The sequence below is a fragment of the Lynx rufus genome, unplaced genomic scaffold, assembly GCF_022079265.1.
Source record: "Lynx rufus isolate CCGP_SWC_20201006 ecotype Redwood Valley unplaced genomic scaffold, mLynRuf1.p SCAF_2, whole genome shotgun sequence".
Classification (NCBI taxonomy): Eukaryota; Metazoa; Chordata; class Mammalia; order Carnivora; family Felidae; genus Lynx; species Lynx rufus.
In genome coordinates this window covers 6,232,952-6,252,163 of record NW_025814834.1, presented here as the reverse complement: position 1 = coordinate 6,252,163, position 19,212 = coordinate 6,232,952, and the positions used below count along the sequence as shown (strand labels likewise).

At 48.7% G+C, this 19,212-nt stretch overlaps 1 protein-coding gene across 1 annotated transcript; it reads left to right on the top strand.

Moving 5' to 3' along the window:
* The first annotated feature begins 963 nt into the window (after nucleotides 1–963).
* Nucleotides 964–16,730, top strand: SPP2 (secreted phosphoprotein 2). The gene is made up of 7 exons (XM_047082897.1): nucleotides 964–1,021; nucleotides 1,151–1,275; nucleotides 7,552–7,674; nucleotides 8,841–8,948; nucleotides 13,685–13,739; nucleotides 14,424–14,471; nucleotides 16,645–16,730. The coding sequence occupies exons 1-7, from the start codon at nucleotides 964–966 to the stop codon at nucleotides 16,728–16,730; spliced, it is 603 nt and encodes a 200-aa protein (XP_046938853.1).
* Nucleotides 16,731–19,212: the final 2,482 nt, after the last annotated feature.

The following is a 19,212-nucleotide window of genomic DNA, read 5'->3' as shown; positions in this document are numbered from 1 at the left end:
CTTTGGATTCTGTGTCTCTTTCCCTCTTCCCCTCTCTGCTCCAGTCTCTCTCTTTCTCTCTCTCTCAGAAATAAGCCTTAAAAAATAGCTCACTTTATATTTTACTATTTCTGCCCATTTCACAGACGAGGAAGTTGAGGTTCAGAGGCATCGAGTGCTGTGCACAAGGGTAGACGCTTGATGCGTGTGGAGCCCAGATTCCGGGCTAGTCTTCCTGAGCCACAGCACGACGCAGCGTCTCGTGCACGAACATGCACCATTTACTATAAAGTGTCTCTCGCTTTTAAGACTCGCCAGCGACGTTGGGCTCTTTCGCCACGTGAAAATCATCAGCACGCGCACACCTTTTGGTCTAGGTGACGTGCACAAAGGTCCGTTAGCAGAGAAGCCCGGTCACCAGGAAGCTTCCTGCTGCACGTGTACTTGCCTGACACACTTAGCTCCTATATATCAAATTATCTCCTTTACCGCCATCGTTTCCCAACACGTCTTGCGGTAGCCACACCATTTCCGTATGCCGTCAACCGCAAGATCTTTAGGAACGGGAGGGGGAACCAAAGGGACGACCGTCGAAAATGCACGGTTTTGCCGCAAATACGATTACACCCCCTCCTTCTACACATGCAGCCGAAAGGAAGAGACAGAAGCAGCACATGTGGATGAAATTAAGACAGGGAAAAACAAACAGCACACGCGGGGGCCCCGGACCTCCCGATGTCTTTGGCCGTGGGCTAAAGTCCCCCACTGAGGGCAAAACTTCAAAAGCAGCCTCAACCTGGCCCGTTTCCGTAGGAAAAGCCAGCAGCAAATATTGACCCCAGGATCAATGGTTTCTGTCGAAGCCGCAGCGGGCAGGCCAGAGAGGCAGGCGGAGAGAGCAGGCCAGGTCACACGTGATCGTCCAACGCCGAGAAACGATCTCGCTGCCTCCGAATTAAAACTACTCTCCCCCGAACGGAGAAGATGGTGACGAAGATGCCGATTCTTCTGGTTCTTGGAGTGAACTTCCTGTCTTGTGCAGGTAAGCAACTCAGCGCCACGGCCCCCTGCCCTTCATGCTGCAGGTGCCGTCCTGGCCCGGGGCGGGGGCGGGGGCGGGGGGGGTTGGGGCTCTTGTCTCACTGTGTCCCCCGTGTCCGCTCGCGTCCAGGTTTCCCGGTGTATGACTACGACCCGTCCTCCTTGCGGGAAGCCCTCAGCGCGTCCGTGGCCAAAGTCAACGCCCAGTCCTTGAGTCCGTACCTGTTTCGAGCCTTCAGGGGCTCAATTAAAAGGGTAAGTGCGGGGGGGGTGGGGTGGGGGGGGGCGCCTGGGTGGCTCAGTGGATTAAGTGGCCGACTTCGGCTCAGGTCATGATCTCGCGGGTTCGTGAGTTTGAGCCCCGCGCCTGGCTCTGTGCTGACAGCTCGAGCCTGGAGATGCTTCCGTGTCTGTGTCTCCCTCCCTCTCCGCCCCTCCCCCTGCTTGCGCTCTGCGTCTCTCTCTCAAAAATAAATAAGCATCAAAAAAACATTAAAACAAAAAAGGGTAAGTGCGCATTCCATCTTCTTGATTCCTCTTTCTACTGCTTTCTGCTCTGTTTTTTTTTTTTTCCTTTCGTCTGTTGGGTGCCCTTGAAAATTTTTTCCAGTTTAGAAAGATAATAGCTAGTCCTCTTTTCAGACTTTTAAAAAAAAATTTATTTATTTATTTATTTATTTATTTGTTTATTTTGATGAGAAAGTATTTAATTACCGTTCTTGTCATAAGACCCTCAAAGCCACTTCGGATGCCAGATTCTTCCGTCCCTCCCTCCTCTGGCCTGGCTTCCTCTTTCCAGATGTTGCCCTTTGTGTATCCTGCTTCTGTGTCCCCGGTGGCCCCCCCCCCCCGTTCCTCTTGAGCAGTTCTCTATGAGGAACTGCTCCTTTATTAGAAATGAGGTTTATTTTCGATTTCGGAGGTCCCCCTCCTCGCCCTCAGAGGAAATAAATTCTGGCTTGTAAGCCAAAGAAATCCCACCTTCCTTTGTCAATTTGGTAATGGTCTGTTTCCTGTTAGCTTCGGGAAATGGGGAAAACATGAACTTTCTGGGGCTTCCGATGACTCAGTCTGTGATCGGCCAAGAAAGAAACACAGAAAGAGGCTTCAAAGCCCGGACAGCAAGTCCCCTGCCCCTCCCCCATCCCCAGGGGACTTCATGACCTACTTTTATGGTCCTGGGCCCTGGGCCCGGTTGGAACAGAAGTGCCCCCAGGGTAGTGGGTGCTAAGGTGGGAGGTGGGGGAGGGTCTGTAAAGTGGCAGGTCGCAAGACTGAGAGCTCCTCGCGGCCAGGCCACAGGGCACCGGGGTGGGGATGCAACCGGGGGTCCAGGCGGCAGCTATGCCCCCACAGGGGCAGGAGGGCCTTGCTTTCCCTCTACCTGCCGCTCGCGTCTCCCACCAGGACTGGACATCACCCTGGCTCACGCTTAGCTTTCTCCCTCTCCTGCCACGGAGAGCACGCAGCTCGTGGCTTTCCTAGCCCTGGTTTCCAAATACAGCACATCCTTCTTGACCTTTGTCCAGAAACTGGCTCAGTTTCTCACGTCCGGATTCCCAGGAAATTAACTGAATTGTCTCAGTTACGTTTTGTAGTTGGGCCCTAGGTCATGAAGATGATGGGCTGTGTGTCAGCTAGGGGCCCAGCCTAGGAGCAGGCTGTCAGGGCCCAGAGCGGGGGGGGGGGGGGTCACTTGGCCCCGACGTCGTGGTTCGGGGACACTGGGAGATAGGTCAGCGCCAAGCTGAAAGGTGAGTTCCTTCTGGAAGAGTAAGGATCAGAATAAAGGACTCCCCTTTTGCACACCGGCTGCCTTGGTTTCCATTTTCCTCATTTAATGAAATGTACTTGTGGTGTCAGGGGCTCGGTGCTTACAGACATAAGCTTTAAGTTTACCTGTAACCCGCTGATACCACAGAAGAAAGTTAGTGGTTTGTCACGTGAGCAAGGGCTCGGGGCAGACCCTCTTACATGGGTCCCGACACCATGGAAACCTGGCCTGTGGCGATGGGCTAGGAGGAGGCGCCCCAACCCAGGCAATTGATTCTACGTGACTTGAGCCCACGTTTAAAAAAGACGGGAGAGGAGAAGACAGTGACCTCCGACGTGGACATGGGACCTGCTCAGATGCTTCTGTCAGGGACACGGGCCGGGGAGGACAGTGGACACGGGCCTTGTGCTGGGGAAAAGAACGGAACTCAGGTCTCATCGGGGACGGAGCAGAGGGTAGGAAAGAAGGAGGTTGGGTTGGACAACGACATAAACAAATGAAGGTCATTTCGGAGGGTGGGGAGCACTGCGGGGGGGGGGGGGCGGAAACAGAACAGGCAGAGGGAGGGGTGGGCGGGCTAGGGCTGGGGCTGGGACAGCGACAGATGGGGTGGAAGCCTCCGCCGTCATATTTGAGCGAAGACTCAGTGACAAGAACCTCCATCCGTGGGGAGACCGTGGGGGAACCTGGAGGACCAAAGGCCTTGAGAGAGAGGTCGGAGAGGTGGGCCGGATTGGGGGCGTTCCCGGAGCATGACTTTGAGAAGCTTGAAGCCTGTTTCAAGGACAATGGGACGTGCACACACGCTCAGGCAACTCTTTGCCCTTGGGAAGGTCTCTCCAGCCACCAGGTGGAGCGGGGTGCCAGGGCGGAGGCTGGGCCAGCGACCCTAGGCAGCAGGTGGTGCTGGAGGGCAGCTGAGCCTGGGGTGGGTGCGGGGAGGATGGGGGTGGCTGGGTTCTGGGACAGCCGCAAGCAAAGCCACGGAAGGTTTGGCATCCTTTGATGTCGGTGCCATCGTCTTCTTTTCTTTTCTTTCTTTTTTTTTTTTTGTCACCGTTTTGCTTTCTAAATTATTCTTAGTTGTAACTGATCTTTACTTTTTGTCCAATTGTAAGGATTAGTTGGAAAAACCTAAATGATCACCGTGTTAGGCTTCTCCAGAGCAGAATCAATAGTGTGCGTGTGTGTGTGTGTGTGTGTGTGTGTGTGTGTAGACAGAGAGAGAGAAAGAAATGTGGGAGGAGAGAGAGAGAGGGAGAGTGAGTGAGATTTACTTTAAAGAATTGGCTTACACTATGTGGATGGAGGTTTGAGAGATCCGAACTCTGCAGTGGGGGGGGGGCGCTGGCAGGTGGACGTTGTAGTTCATGTCGGAAGGCAGGATGCTGGCAGATTTCCTTCCTGCTCAAGAAAAAGGCAATTTTGTTCCATCCAGGCCTTCAACTGATTGGGTGAGGCCCACCCACATTAAGGAGGGTGATCTGCTTTACTCAAATTCACCAATTTACTTTTTTTTTTTTTACTTTTTAAATGTTTATTTACATTTGAGAAAGAGAGAAAGAGAGACAGAACGAGAAGGGGAGGGGCAGAGAGAGAGGGAGACACAGAATCCGACGCAGGCTCCGGGCTCCGAGCTGTCCGCACAGAGCCCGACGCGAGGCTTGAACCTACAAACTGTGAGATCATGACCTGAGCCGAAGTCGGATGCTTAACCAACTGAACCACCCAGGCGCCCCCCACAAATTCACCAATTTACATGTGAATTGCATTCAAAACACACCTTCATGGAAATATCCAAATATCCATTTGACCAAAACTCTAGGTATTGTGGCCCAGTCAAGTTGACACATAAATAAACCATTATAATCACCAAAAAGAATTGTTATGGGTTTATATATTTTTGTTTCTGTTTGGAATAAAACATTTTCTGTTTGGAATAAAACATTTTCTTCTGTTTGGAATAAAAAAACCCCAAATATTCTCATTATACAAAGTCAGAAAATACAACGAGAAAGAAAACACCAAAATTACTATCTATTGCCCATTCCTCTGAGACCACCACTATGAACATGTGGGAGAATGCCTTTTTGGATCTTTTTCATATATTGGAATAAAATATGTTTTGTTTGTTTTTTTACGACACACAGTAGCATAGTGTAACGTCAGTCGTGAAGTACTACAATTTATTTCAGCAAAGATGCTGGATTTTGGATTTCCTCTAGTTGATTCCTTACCGTGGGGCATTTAGGTCGTCCCACCTTTTTCAAACAACACAGAGAGGAAATTCGATGGTTGAAACTGAGTTTACGTGAAAAGGCAAAACCATTAGGCTTTCCTCCTTATTCTGAACAGAGTGCTTAAAGGTGCTTAAAGATGCAAAAAAAAAAAAATGGTTGCAAACTTATCTCAGAGTTCAATAAAATCATCTGTACTCCAAAATTCCCACATTTTTGTCTTTTCAACCCAGCCTTTGTGTCTCCAGCTGGCTTTCGCTGGGTCGCTTTCAGGGAAACTGCTGAAGTGTGATCGGTGAGAGGGTCCCACCAATGGTGTCCAGCAGAAGAGAGCTCTCTCTGTTTACGAGACTCCGATTTATTAGCCAATATTTTAAAATTACGAGTAAATGAGGTAGTAAATATTGTGGAGGCTGAATTTTTAGTCTTACTTCTTTCCAGAAAACTCTACTTCTATGAGCACGCCTCACCCAGTGTTAAAAGGGACATGAAAGGACGCCTGGGTGGCTCAGTGGGTTAAGCATCTGACGTCGGCTCAGGTCACGATCTCGCGGTCCGTGAGTTTGAGCCCCGTGTCGGGCTCTGTGCGGACAGCTCGGAGCCTGGAGCCTGCTTCGGATTCTGTGTCTCCCTCTCTCTCTGCCCCTCCCCGCCTCGCTCTCTTCTTTCTCTCTCTCTTAAAAATAAATAAACATTTTTAAAAAATTAAAAAGAAAAAAAAAGGAGGCACAAAGGCGCCCCATCCCGGGCTTGGGGTTTGCTGCTTATTTCCAAACAAAATGTTCTACGTGTTCCTGTTCTTTCCTACGTGTGAATGGTCTGTGCTCTCAGAGAGACATCTCCCCACCGTCTCCTCACTGGGAAGTCGGTTGAACGTGTTGTTGACTCTGATTTGCCATAAGGTCGCTCAAGGACTGAAAGGGACTTGAGTTTTGGAGCCTGGGTGTGTGGTCGGGTACTGGGCTATGGCAGCTCCCGTCCGGCCTCCCCGCTGCCATCTTGTTCCCCTCCCCCCCACCTTGTGTTTTCTTTGTAGCGGTCGTGGTGACACACATCTTAGCTCTTAAATCCTTCTCCGAACTTTCCATTGCAATGAGAATGAAATCTACACACTGTCCCATGGGCGACAGGGCCATCAATTACCGGCCACACCCCATCTCGCACACATCATCGTGTAGAGTTCTTCTCTTGTTCATTTTGCTTTGGCCACAACCTCTGGACTTGTTCTGCCCCAGGACATTGGCCCTGCTTTTTCCCCACATGACGGGCTCTTTCCCATTCTATGAGCCTCAGTGGGAAATATTTCTTCCTTGGGAGGATTTCTCTGGCACGTTGTCTCCAGTATTTCCTCCTCTCCATCCCCACCACCATGTCGTTTTTTCCCTCATAACACCGTAACTGTCTAGAACGACCTTGCTTAGTTTCCTTTAACGTGTTTACTGTGTGACCCTCCAATTGGAATCCAAGCTGCGTGGAACCTTCCCTGCTCTGCCTTTGGCGCTGGGCACACAGTGGGCAGTCATTAAGTCACGGGACTTCTGGGTCATCAGAACGTTGCAGATTCATCAGGGAGTTTGGAAGTTTCCCCCACTATCTCACCCTTGGTGGAAAGGAGTAGACAATTGTGCAACCCCATTTATGGGTCAGAAGTGATCTAACAGGGAGCAGGACTAGACAATACTGAGCAGCAGAGTTGAACTTACCCCTTAATTTCTTATTTCGGGGATTATTAAGAAGTCATGGAGCGTTCTTTTAGGAAAATGTCCCTTAAAAATACACCCAGTTGATTCTCGCTATTTGCAGGGGTTGCGTTCTATGCAGTCACCACACACACTAAATTAGTACCTACTGAACCACTGCTCCTTGTCTGACACGCGTGTTTTCTCCATATGGCACATCTAGGCTTTCCGTGTTTGGAAGCCCTGGACAGCACTGTAAGGCTACAGCTGGGGGGCCATTTTAAACAGCAAAATCACCAAGGAAAAAAAAACACAAAAATGAGAAAAACATGGTCCAAAAAAGAGCAGGAAAAGGGCACTTGTCTACAGCACGACAGCGGAAACAAGAAGGCAGAGCGCTGCCTTGTCTGATCTCCGCTGGGAACGTGGGCGCAGGACAACTCAAATCCTCAGTGCACGCATGTGGATGACTGCAAAGGGACCCTGAACCTCGGTTCTGGGATTATAAATAAATTTGAGCAAGTAGGCAAATTGGCAAAAATGGAATCTGCCATGAGGATCAGTTATAAAGGTAAGTCATCGTAAGCAACGTCGACCTTGGAGTTCCCACCAAGAACGCCTAAGTTCTGGCTCCGTTTTTTTAAATGAAGTATTATGTGCCTTTGGAAAAACGTTTCTTCTTGTCTCAGACTGAGGGCTGGGAACTGGGAGATTGTGAGTCCAGAAAGCTCTCACCATGGAGGACTCTGTAACTTTTTCTTACTGTGCAGGGACAAACATTTGGAGCATTGCAAACCCCAGTAGCTCACCCATGGCAAACTGATGCTTTGTTTTTGTGAAGGTCTATGTCCTGGACCAGGATAGCTTGAGCATGGACCTAGAGTTTGGCATTCGGGAGACAACATGCAGGAGAGAATCTGGAGAAGACCCTTCTACCTGTGACTTCCAAAGGGGCTACTACATGGTAAGCGTGGCGGGAAATGCCATGTCCCAGAAATTAACCTGTGGAAGCTCCTTGCTTCTTCTGTGACCTGGAGCTGTGCCCCGTCACACGGACGCTCTGGCATCCGGTCACACTGGGAGGCACTGACTGTCCATGCTGTGCTCCTTGCGCAGGGGCGCGGTGCGGCTCAGTGGCTGAGGGCTTGAGCTCTGGACTCCATGGTGTTGAGTGATCCTGGCAAATTGTTTAACCCCCGCTGCCTCAGTTTCCTGCTCTTTGAACCGGGTGTAATGATGGTTCCAGGCAAACTGAACACAAAGAGGCCAATCCCAAAGGCAAATTCCAGAGGTGTTTCGAGTTCCATTTTAAACTGATCTAAAAACTGTGTCCTTGGTGTGAGTCACACTATTTTGCAGTTGGCTGTTGTGCAGTATGTTACCTGGCTCTGGTTCTACTGAACCACGGTGTGTTCCGTTTTGCACCCCTGGTGGCCAGAACGTGGCCCAACACTTGTTCCCACCCATGGGCAGGTGTCTGGGGCGAACAGGCCACCACCACCGGGCCAACTCTTGCTATCCAAGGTGTTTGCCTAAAGACGTATGAGTTTTCAGGGTTTTGTGAGCTTATGAGTTTGTTACTTTATGAGTTTGTTACTTTATGAGTTCATTACTTTATGAGTTTGTTACTTTATGAGTTTGTTACTTTATGAGTTTGTTACTTTATGACAGGGTCGCTTGGCAATGATGTAAATTCTGAAAAGGGAATCCTTTGTTTTGTGACCTGTTTCATGAGACTTTTCTCTGTGACTGTTGGGCGAAGGACTCAAACCCAAGTGTCACAGCGTCCGCTCCTAACAGACTCTTGAGGCCAAAGGAGAGGAGAACACAGTCCTTGGGTTCTTCCTGCTTCCTTTTGTTCCATTGGGAAACTTCGGGGCAGCTCACTCAGGGCTCACGGGGAGGGGAACACGTGATACCTACATGCCTGACAACACATCTTTAGGTATTTCAGTTGTGTCTGCTTCGCTGCTGGGAGATTTTCGTTTTGGGAACATGAGGTGCCTCTGTGAATTTCCCCTTTCCGTCTGCATCATTCTGTCAGGCGTTACATTATCACCTGATCTCTGAGATGGGTCCTAACCCTTTCTAGGAGCCGCTGGCCACGGAGCTCACTGTTTTCTTTTCCAGCCGGCAGTTGTTTGCAGAAGCACGGTGCGGATGTCTGCCGAGCAGGTGCGGGACGTGTGGGTTCGCTGCCACTGGTCGTCCAGTTCTGAGTCTAACAGCAGCGAAGAGGTAGGACCAGGGCCTTGGTGTCCCCCGGGACAGCGCCCTGTAGGCTCTGTGTGGGTCTGTGACAAGCAGACCCGTGTGATTGAGTCACTGGAGTATCCCCAGGCAGGGGCAAACACAGCTTTGCTCACTTGGCTGGAGTCTCCCCTCCTTCTCCAGCCTCCCTCTCTCTTTCTCTCTCTTTGTTTCCCAGAGAGTTGAAAACAGAGCTTAAAGCAACAATTGGCAAATCGTTAGAGTTTTAGAACTGAGTGTGCAGGCCACTGACACTGTGGTTTAGTGGAGGAAAGGGGAGGGGCATTTTTGTTGGACTAGAGTTCAAAACCATTTAGCAGCTCTGCGGTCCAGGTCAGGGTACTTAACTCCATGATCGGGCACCTCTTCACCAGCGAGATGCCGGCAGTAAAGGCCATCTGACAGTGCTGAGAGAGTTGAGTAAGTTGGTGGACAAGTAAGATCTGGCCCAGCGTCTAGTCCATGAGAGATGCTTGGTGAATGGCGGGCTGGCCCCTCACCCCCGCAACTGCGCTGAAATTGATTTGGTTCCAAGATCTATTTCCCGGGTGTTAGGACAAGTACGAAGGACTTCCTTTTCCAGACTCCACTGAAGCTTACATAAAGTCTGATGTGTTTTTGAGCTGACACACTCACACATCCGTGGCCCGGCTAATCCAGAAACGACAAGGACCAAGCACAGCGTTTCACAAGCATTTTGTGCATGTGGATTTTGTGGCTTATATGGGAACAGCTGGGGAGAGAGTGAGAAGCGAGACAAGCAAGTCCCGGCCCGTGTGGAGTTTGTAGATGAGTAAGGGGGGCTCCGGGCAGCAGGGTTGATCCTGACTACCAGGCAAGCGTTTGGGGGTACATGTTGAGAGGACGGAAGATCGTCTGGGCGCAGGGAGAGCTTCCCTGGGGAACTGACGTTCACATCAAGAATGTCCATCAGTTCAAAGGGGACAGGTGTTGAGGGGAGGAGGAAAAGTGATTCCAAGCACAAGGGGACCATCAGGGAGTTCTATGAAGTGCAAGAGAAGCTGGTGGGTTGGAAGGGACACAAACCATTATGACCGCGATGAGCAAAATACGGGCACAGAGGCACACGGTTGATCTGGAGACAAAGGCAGGATGGACCTCCAGGGTCATGTCTAGGATCCCTGGCCTCATCCTAATGACGACGGGCCTATTGATGGCTGAGAGCAGGTGGGAGCACCAGGGGGCTGACAGGACAGGTGCCAGGGAATGCTAACGGGAGCCAGGAGTTAGTAGTGAGTGTTGAGAAATGGATTCTAGTTCATTCTGTGGCCTTTAACGTGTTGAAATGAATTCAGTAACTGCCCCCCTCCATTTAATCCCTCTTCCACCACTCGTTTGGTAAGTCAATTCTGATCGCACAACCCACAGATCTGTTGCAACTTTTTCGTAGCACAGTGGACTGTCTGCTTGTCTTCCAATCTGAGTTTTATAAGAAGACTCTGACATTAAGTTAGGCGAGCCCCTGAAAGAAGCAAGATTTTGAAATAAACCCTCAGGTGGATGTTCTCCAAAGATTAGGAAATCATAAAGAATTAGGGGCAAATTAAAAAAAAAAAAGAACTCCTTAAATTCAAGAATTCTGTATTTCGAAGGAAGAAAGAAAGCAGATGGAGATTTCAAGTAATTCCTGGAAACTCTGAAGTAGATTTCATATATGAAACAGAAAAAAAAAAAAAAAGAGAAAACAGCTGCTAACCATTTTCAGTGAAATAAGAAGTGATATTAGAAACAAAAGATATGGAAACCAATTGGACAATAAATTTCATATTAAGAAAAGAAAAAGAAACATAAAAGAGACGAGACTAGGATGCATTTAGGCATCAAACAAAGAAGTCATTGTTGGAGGTAGGAAATAGAAGAAATAAAACCAAAAAAAAAAAATCCTGGAGTAATGAAAATGAAGATCGTTTGAAAAACATATGTAGGTTATAGAAAAATTTCGGGGGGGGCGCCTGGGTGGCTCAGTCGGTTGAGCGTCCGACTTCGGCTCAGGTCACGATCTCGCGGTCCATGAGTTCGAGCCCCGCGTCAGGCTCTGGGCTGATGGCTCAGAGCCTGGAGCCTGCTTCCGATTCTGTGTCTCCCTCTCTCTCTGCCCCTCCCCCGTTCATGCTCTGTCTCTCTCTGTCTCAAAAATAAATAAATGTTAAAAAAAAATTAAAAAAAAAAAGAAAAATTTTGGGGGAAAGGAATATAATGTGAAGAAAGAGTTAAGCCATGGAGAATAAGACTGAAAAATCCAAAATATGAAGACTAAGGACTTAGATCAAAGGGAAGATATCTCGCAAGGATATGATGAGAGAAACTGTCCATAGTAGAAGTTTGGAGTTTTCCCTTACGTGATTTTAAGAAGTATAAAAGCTGTAAGGACATATGAGGGAAAAAATGTCTCAATTTGCTAACATTCTGCTGTCCTTAGTCAAATGTATATTTGAATTATAGGTAGTTTCTATGATTTCTGGTTGATTTGGAAAGAGAAATCTAGAGAGGACGGAGGGTTCTATGTGCACACGAGTGCACAGTCAACCACTTAATGGTTTAGTCACCGTCCAGAGTGCGGCGCTCATGCCTGTAGGTTGTTGGCGGAACTTGACTTTAGGCAAATCCTGATGTGGAGTAGGTGGGATGAGATTTGCCTAAGGCTTCAGCCAGGAGACCCAGAAACAGTCCAAAGGGAGAAACTGAGGAAGAATAACCAGAATGGAATTCGAGCTCAGGGGACGAGAGGCGACTGTGTTCCGTCGCAAATGATAGAACTTGAACTACAAGTCGCCGAAGCCAAAATGGGTAAGTCCCTGGATCACATTCCCAGAAAGGAAGGGGAGGAGTTGACCTCATGGACCCGTTCATTTGGGAGTCTTCAATGCCACCTGGGCCAGCTTCTCCCTCCCTTCCCTCCCCCCTCTCCCCCAAGCCCCACCCCCTTCCCCTCTCTTCCCTGCTTCCCTCTCCTACTGTAGATGAGCTTTTTCCTTTCAGCAAGGCCACAAGCTGCTCCAGATTCAGATGCTCTAACTTAGGAGGAAGAGGGAGCATTTCTCTCTAGCTCCACTGGACATGCCTCTTGGCATGACTCCCTTTGGCCTGGCTTAGGTCATGTGTGCCCCAGGCCTTTTTTTCAAGTTTATTTATTTATTTTGAGAGAGAGAGAGAGAGAGAGCGCACAAGTCGGGAAGGAGCAGAGAGAGAGAGGGGGTGAAGAGAGAGAATCCCAAACAGGCTCTGTGCTCATAACACTTGGTACTTAATTCCGTGAACCAGAGACAATGACGTGAGCTGAAATCAAAAGTCGGACACTTAACTGACTGAGCCACCCAGGTCCCCTCCCTTTTCTTTTTTTTTTTTTTTAATGTTTATTTTTGAGACAGAGAGAGACAGAGCATGAACGGGGGAGGGTCAGAGAGAGAGGGAGACACAGAATCCAAAGCAGGCTCCAGGCTGTGAGCTGTCAGCACAGAGCCCGACGCGGGGCTCAAACTCACGGACCGTGAGATCGTGACCTGAGCCGAAGTCGGATGCTTAACCGACTGAGCCACCCAGGCGCCCCCTCCCTTTTCTTTTAATAACACCTTTACTGAGTTAGAATCCACATAGCATACAACTCACCCTTTTAATGTGTCCAATTCGGTGGCTTTCAGTATATGAGTATATACTGAATATAGCCTCCACTATCTAAATCCAGAACATTTGCATCAACTCGAAAAGAAATCTCATCCCCGTTAGCAGCCGTTTCTGTGCTCCCCGTTCCCCCAGCCCCCAACAACCCCTCATCTGCCTTCTGGGTCTACAGATTTGCCTATTCCGGCCATTTCATACAAATGGAATTATACAACACGTGTCCTTTTGTAACTGGCTTATCTCACTAAGCATCGTGTTCTGGAGGTTCCTACCTGCTGTAGGATGTATTGGTACTTCATTCCTTTCTAGTATTAAGATTCTATTGTACAGATATACTACCTTTGATTACCCATTCAATACTCGATCAACACTTGGGTTATTTCCGCTGTTATGAACGATGATGCTACGAGTATTCGTGCCCAAGTCTTTGTGTGGACGTATGTTATTCAGTGACTTCATGGAATCTATTTGTGCAAGCCTTTCCCTAACTGAACACACTAGGGGAACTTCATACCCAGAAAACCCCCACATCTGATCTAAATACAGTCTGTTTGCAAGTTCATAGGAAAGGTGCCATATTTCTGGTCCCCCATATTTGGGAGCACGTTCTGAGTCCAGTGGAAAGCTTTTCAGGCGATTTAAAATTTTTTTTTTTTCAACGTTTATTTATTTTTCTTGGGACAGAGAGAGACAGAGCATGAACGGGGGAGGGGCAGAGAGAGAGGGAGACACAGAATCGGAAACAGGCTCCAGGCTCTGAGCCATCAGCCCAGAGCCCGACGCGGGGCTCGAACTCACGGACCGCGAGATCATGACCTGAGCCGAAGTCGGACGCTTAACCGACCGAGCCACCCAGGCGCCCCTCAGGCGATTTAAACATCGTGTGATTTGTTCTTCCCCATGTGCTTTCCTAGACACACTTTTGACACCACATAAAGTTATTTAATACAATATATTACCTTATTTCATTAAAAATGAATTACGTAATACCTAAGAATCTTCCTGATAATATTTGCATTTTTTACAATGTCTTTTTTTTCCCCTCTTTCACGTGCTGATCTATCCTGATGCCGAAATTGACTTAGATGGGTTTTGGGGACATATTGGGATCCTCTACATGGAGAAATATGTACCTACCTGGTAAGTTGAGATCTGTTCTTTTTAATGTGTTTGTTTTTTCTTGAAACAACTTTATATTGTAGTTCTCTGTTAGTGAGTCATTTAACACTGGAAACACTATAGCCTTTGAACAATTATAGTGTTTCCAGAAGATGAGCATTTTTTTTTGTTCCTTTCTTACCAGTAGATGACAATGATACAACTTTTCATTTAGGTATCTCTTTATATTTATGCAGAGATTTTCCATATATGATTCCATCTGAGGTGTCAAACAAACAGAGCAGATGTGAGTTTACACCTCGAGAGGCTCCCCCAACTTGAACAGGCTTATTTCCTCCTGGGTGCGCAGGCCAAGTTACAGGACCCAGGTGTGCCGCAACGTGTGGCTGGAGGGTCTGGACTAAAGCTCATCTAATTGATCGAGGGCGAATTCTGTCATCCTGAAGCCACGTGATGAGAACCAACCATCCCTTTAAGAGTCTCGGTTGGGGGAGGGAGGGCCCTCCTTGCTTTCCTTGGTTAGGGTTCAAAGGGTTAGGGGCCATTTTTATTTCCCTGAGCCTTTTTCCTGCTACAAAACTATTTGGTGATCCTCCACTGTTTCTTGCTTAAAAGGAGGCATATTTGGGGCGTCAATAATGAAAGGACAGAACATTCTGGAAATGGAGAAAGGGGTCTTGCCTGATGACCATTCCTGTATTACAGGTCTCAGTCCTGACAAGTCCAGAAGCGAACGCAGTGAACGGTCGCTCGGTAAGTGGTCCTGCTTTTTTCCACGCAGCACCAGCAGATTCTTTTTGGATCGTGCTGGCACCATTTCACAGTAGATTAACCCCCGAAATACAAAATATTTCAAGCGCAAACGAAAAGAGCAGCACTGCACAAGCTTGCTTTGCGAATCACTGAAAAGGTAAAACGTGAGGCATGAAAACTTACTTAAATGTTAGCAGGAATCGAAATGTCACAGCTGGCTCAGGACGTCAGCGTCGACCTTCCCTCCTGCCCCACTTTGGGGCATTTTCTGAAAAAGCGTGAACTCTCTCGAACCACCTCTTTGCCATCCGCTTTCAAAGGTGTTTTGGGGCCCACGGATGGAGTTAACAAGACCACAGTTCCTCTCTTTTTGCAGATCATTTTCCTCGTTTAGTCTTCTTAATAGCTCTGGGAAGCAGGTGTTGTTTTACCTGCTTTTATAGACGAGATAAATGATAATTCGTGGTGTTAATCGCAGATGCAAAATGCAAAATGCATATGCAAAAGTGCTAATCGGTAGACACGGCTTTGTCTTTCACAACCATCCTGGGAGGCCGCACTGTGTTCCTTCCCATTTTGTAGATGGGCAAACGGAGGCTTAGTGAGTTTCTGGAGTTTGTCCAAGGCTACATTGCCAATGTAGGACTTGATACAGATCTGTCAGACTCTAAAGCTTCTGTTTTTGCCAGTGCTATTTTCTGGAAGAGCTGTGAAATTCACTTTATTTTGGATTTCTTCATTAAAATGAATAACACAGATAATAATATTATATTGAGCCCGGTGTTTGATCCTCACTAGGCATACTGAAATTTATCTGAAGTGCCGGGGCTTACAATCCGAGGCTTGATTTCAGACAAAAAGTTTTAGACACCCTCTGCGTTGTCTGGGAGAACGTACAATTATTTGCGCAGTGCGACCATTGCTGAGGACATTTTTTTGAACACTTCTTTTTTGGAATTGCCTTCAGAATCTATGGCCCATTCTTTCAAGCTGCTGTAGTGGTGGAAAATGGGTGTCTTGGATTTGGTTTTGGAAATAGCCAAAATACATGTGATTAATCAGAGTAATAACCAACTTGGGTACATTAGTTATAGATTTCTGTGTGTCAAATTATCCCCAGATTTAGCAGCTTAAAGCCACAAATGTTTGTTATATCACAATTTCTGAGGCTCAGGAACCCAGAGGCAGCTTAGCCGGCTGGTTCTGACACAGCCTGTAACAAGGCTGCAGGTAAGGTATTGTCTGGGGCTGTGATCTCATTTGAAGGCTTGACTGGGTCTGAAGGATCCACTTCCAAGGTCACTCACGTGGTTGTAAAAAGCCTTGACTCTTCATGGGCTCTTGGACTGAGGGCTTTAGTTTCTCCCACTGTAGGCTTTTCCATCGGGCTGTCTGAATGTCCTCAGAACATGACAGCTGGCTTCCCCCAGAGACAACGATGAGAGAGGGACAGAGAGACAGAGAGAGAGACAGGAAGAGAATGAGTAAGCTGCAGAGCACCTGAGACAGAAGACACGGTCTTTTGTTACCTAATTTTGGAAGTTGTATATCACTTACTTCTTTGTATTTGAATAGTCACACTGACCAACTCTGGTCCAGTGTAGGAGGGGAATACCCAAGTGTGAATTCCAGGAGGCCATCTTGGAGGAGGCTGGCTACTACAGTGGGAAAATGCCATTTGGGACCAAAACTATTTTACGTCTAAATTAATGTGACTGAGCCTTCTTATATGGCTCAGAAGATAATTCCAGAGTCGAATTTTAAAAACGTGTCGGGCCCTGGGAACATCACGGATGCGGTTGAACATGCGTCTCCGAGATTTCTTTGAAGACGACAATTTAATTTACTTCACCAAATGTGTGTGACAAGCACTGGGCAGATCTCACGGAGGCCTGAAAGACAAATGTGACAGTGCCTGCCTTTGAGGCTTACAGTAGTGGCCGGGACAGGTCACACGTGGAGAGAAACACACACGGGTTCAGCTGTGACGTCTCGCAGGGGAGGGGGAGGGACAGCCGGGGAGGGCAGATGGAGCTGTCCTGTCTGGGCATCCCTCGGCAGTGTGGGGTTCTTTATGCCGGTCACGACCCTTCCCACTACTTATTGTCACGGGGCCCATGTCATCTCAGATGTTGGTGTGAATGACAGAGCCTATCCGTCCTTCTGTCTGCAGAGAGCCTGAGAAGGATCTTTCCTCCCGGGAATCGAGGGTACCCGTACAAGGGGCACAGAACAAGGACAAACGCTGGCTTTGAGTAACAGCCTCGAGGTAAGGGGACACGGCTAAAAACATGCGTATTTAGAAAGAGAAGCCGCTTGGAGTGAGCGCCTGGACGGACACCGCGGCCCCCAGATGCCCTGCTCGGCCGCTCGGCTCCTGTCCTCGCCTTCCCACCCCCTCGTCTCCTCCCAGGCTCTGCCCCTCCGTCGCCTCTTCCGTCCCGTGCACCTCGAGCTTTCTCCTGTGGCTCTTGTATTTGTCACCACTGGTGTCATCACGTGTTGAAGAGCGAACAGAACAGCCGCTCCTTTGACGCATCCCCCTTCCAGCAACTGCCCCCCCACCCCGTCCGCTAAGCTTCTCGACTCCACCGTGGCCTTCGGCTGCTGCCCTGCCCTTCCCACCTCTCATTCGCCTTCTGCTCCTTGCGCCCTGGATCTTCAGCCCTCGGATCTGCGAAATCAGATCTGCCTGCCTCTCCTCGATCGGTAATTTAAATACTGGTGACGATTTGTATTACCTTCTTAGCCTGCTGTCTCTTCCTTCTGCAGATTGCTCCGCGGTCTCTTCCACTTGCCCGCCCTCATCAATGATCTGCAGTTACTTCCAAGCACACGTCTCTTACCACGCTCTATCCCGAGATGCAGGCCCACTGGATGCAGTTGCTATGGTTACCTGTGACCTCTCGGGTCCCACCCAGCCTCCTCGTCAGCTCCCTGCCTTAATTGAGGGCATCGCCATCCACCTAATTTTCTCAAGCTCAAAATTTTAGAGCACCATTGACTCTTTACCCTTTCTCTTCTCCCAACATCCACAGGGGTCCAGTCTTACAGAGTTGGGCCGCACGTTTTCTCTGGTATGGGCCGATCACTTGCTCGCCATCACCACCGACCGGGGCATGCTTTCCTGCCTCCGGTCCTGATCTTATGCTGTCCACCTTGCACGCTGTCCTCAGGCTTCTCTTGAAACACAGAGGGGTCTCTGATCCTTTCCACGTAACCCCCCTAATGCTCGCTTCACTTACGGGATAAAGCAGAGGTGTGCAAAAGACAGGCACTAAGCCAAAAGGAAGAAAAGCCTATTGGCCCCCAGTGCTGTGGGGAGCTGAACCCCGAGCCCTGCTTCACCAAAGCAGCCCTGAGTGTCACCGACTCTCACGAGTATATAGATTCCCAGTTGCTAGGGCATTTGTAGCTAAGTCTTGTTAAAGGCTCCCAAGTAGTAAGGGGACATCAGGAAGTGGACACCTAGAAGGAATCCTCAGATGCGATTACAGACATCGATTCCCTGCACATCCAGTTTTGCACAGAAACACAAGTTAATAACGAAGCTTGAGCTCTCACAGGCTTCAGTTTACACAGCACTGTAACCCTTCAGGATAAAGTCCAAACTCCTCAGCGTGGCCCACAAAGGCCTTGGTGACCTGGCCCCTGCCCACTTCTCCAAGTCGGCCTCACCCCGAAGCTCCAGCAGTACTGACATCCGCCCGGCTCGCCCTGCCGTGACCTCTGCAGGGAACAGCCCCCTCGCTGCTCTCCCCTCACTGGTCAGGCCTCAGCTGGGCGTCCAGTCTTCCCATGGGCGGTCTCCTCTGATCCCTTTAGGACGGTCCTCATCACGGGGCCTCCGCACTCGTCTGTCCCCTCTCTGCCGCATCACGTTGCACGGGACCCCCGGGCGCAGGGCGCAGGGAACTTCACCTGCTAATATCCGACTGCCCAGCACGGAGCCTGGCACGCGGCAAACGTTCAGCAAGTAGTTTTGAGTGGGTGATGGAATCTTCCACGTTAGGTCCCTGAAATAGTTATTTTTTAAAAAATCACTTAAGCCTCGTATAATTAATTTTTAACCGCCGGAGTTTGAAGGAAGTCAACTGACATTTTACTAAAATAGAAGGAAAATTTACCAGTGAGGCCGTATTGGATGAAAGATGCAAACAGTAGGTTTTCTTTTTAATCCGCGTGCCTCCTAAAAATAAACACCAGCTTCGTGTGGAGATCAGGAAACTACTCATTACGAAGAAATGGACTCATCATATTCCTTTTTTTTTTTTTTATAAATTTAAATCATTTCCTTTTGCTTTATAGAGCATCCTTGGGGAAAAATACAATGCTCAATGAACTGGCTGTATTTCACCTATTAATAACAGGATTATATTGGGCATATACGCACACACGTATTGCAATACAAATTCTTGATTTGATTTCCATAACAAAATTGATTGCTTAACAAATGTCTCTTTAAAGGCAGTGGAGGGGCGGCTGGGTGGCTCAGTCGGTTAAGCGTCCGACTTCGGCTCAGGTCATGATCTTGTGATTCATGAGATCGAGCCCCACGTCGGGCTCTGTGCTGACAGCTCGGAGCCTGGAGCCTGCTTCGGATTCTGTGTCTCCCTCTCTCTCTGCCCCTCCCCTGCTCACGCTCTGTCTGTCTGTCTGTCTCTCAAAAATAAATGAACATTAAAAAAAATAATTAAAGACCATGCAGACGAAAGGTTCAATGCGGCCGTCCTCACCTGGA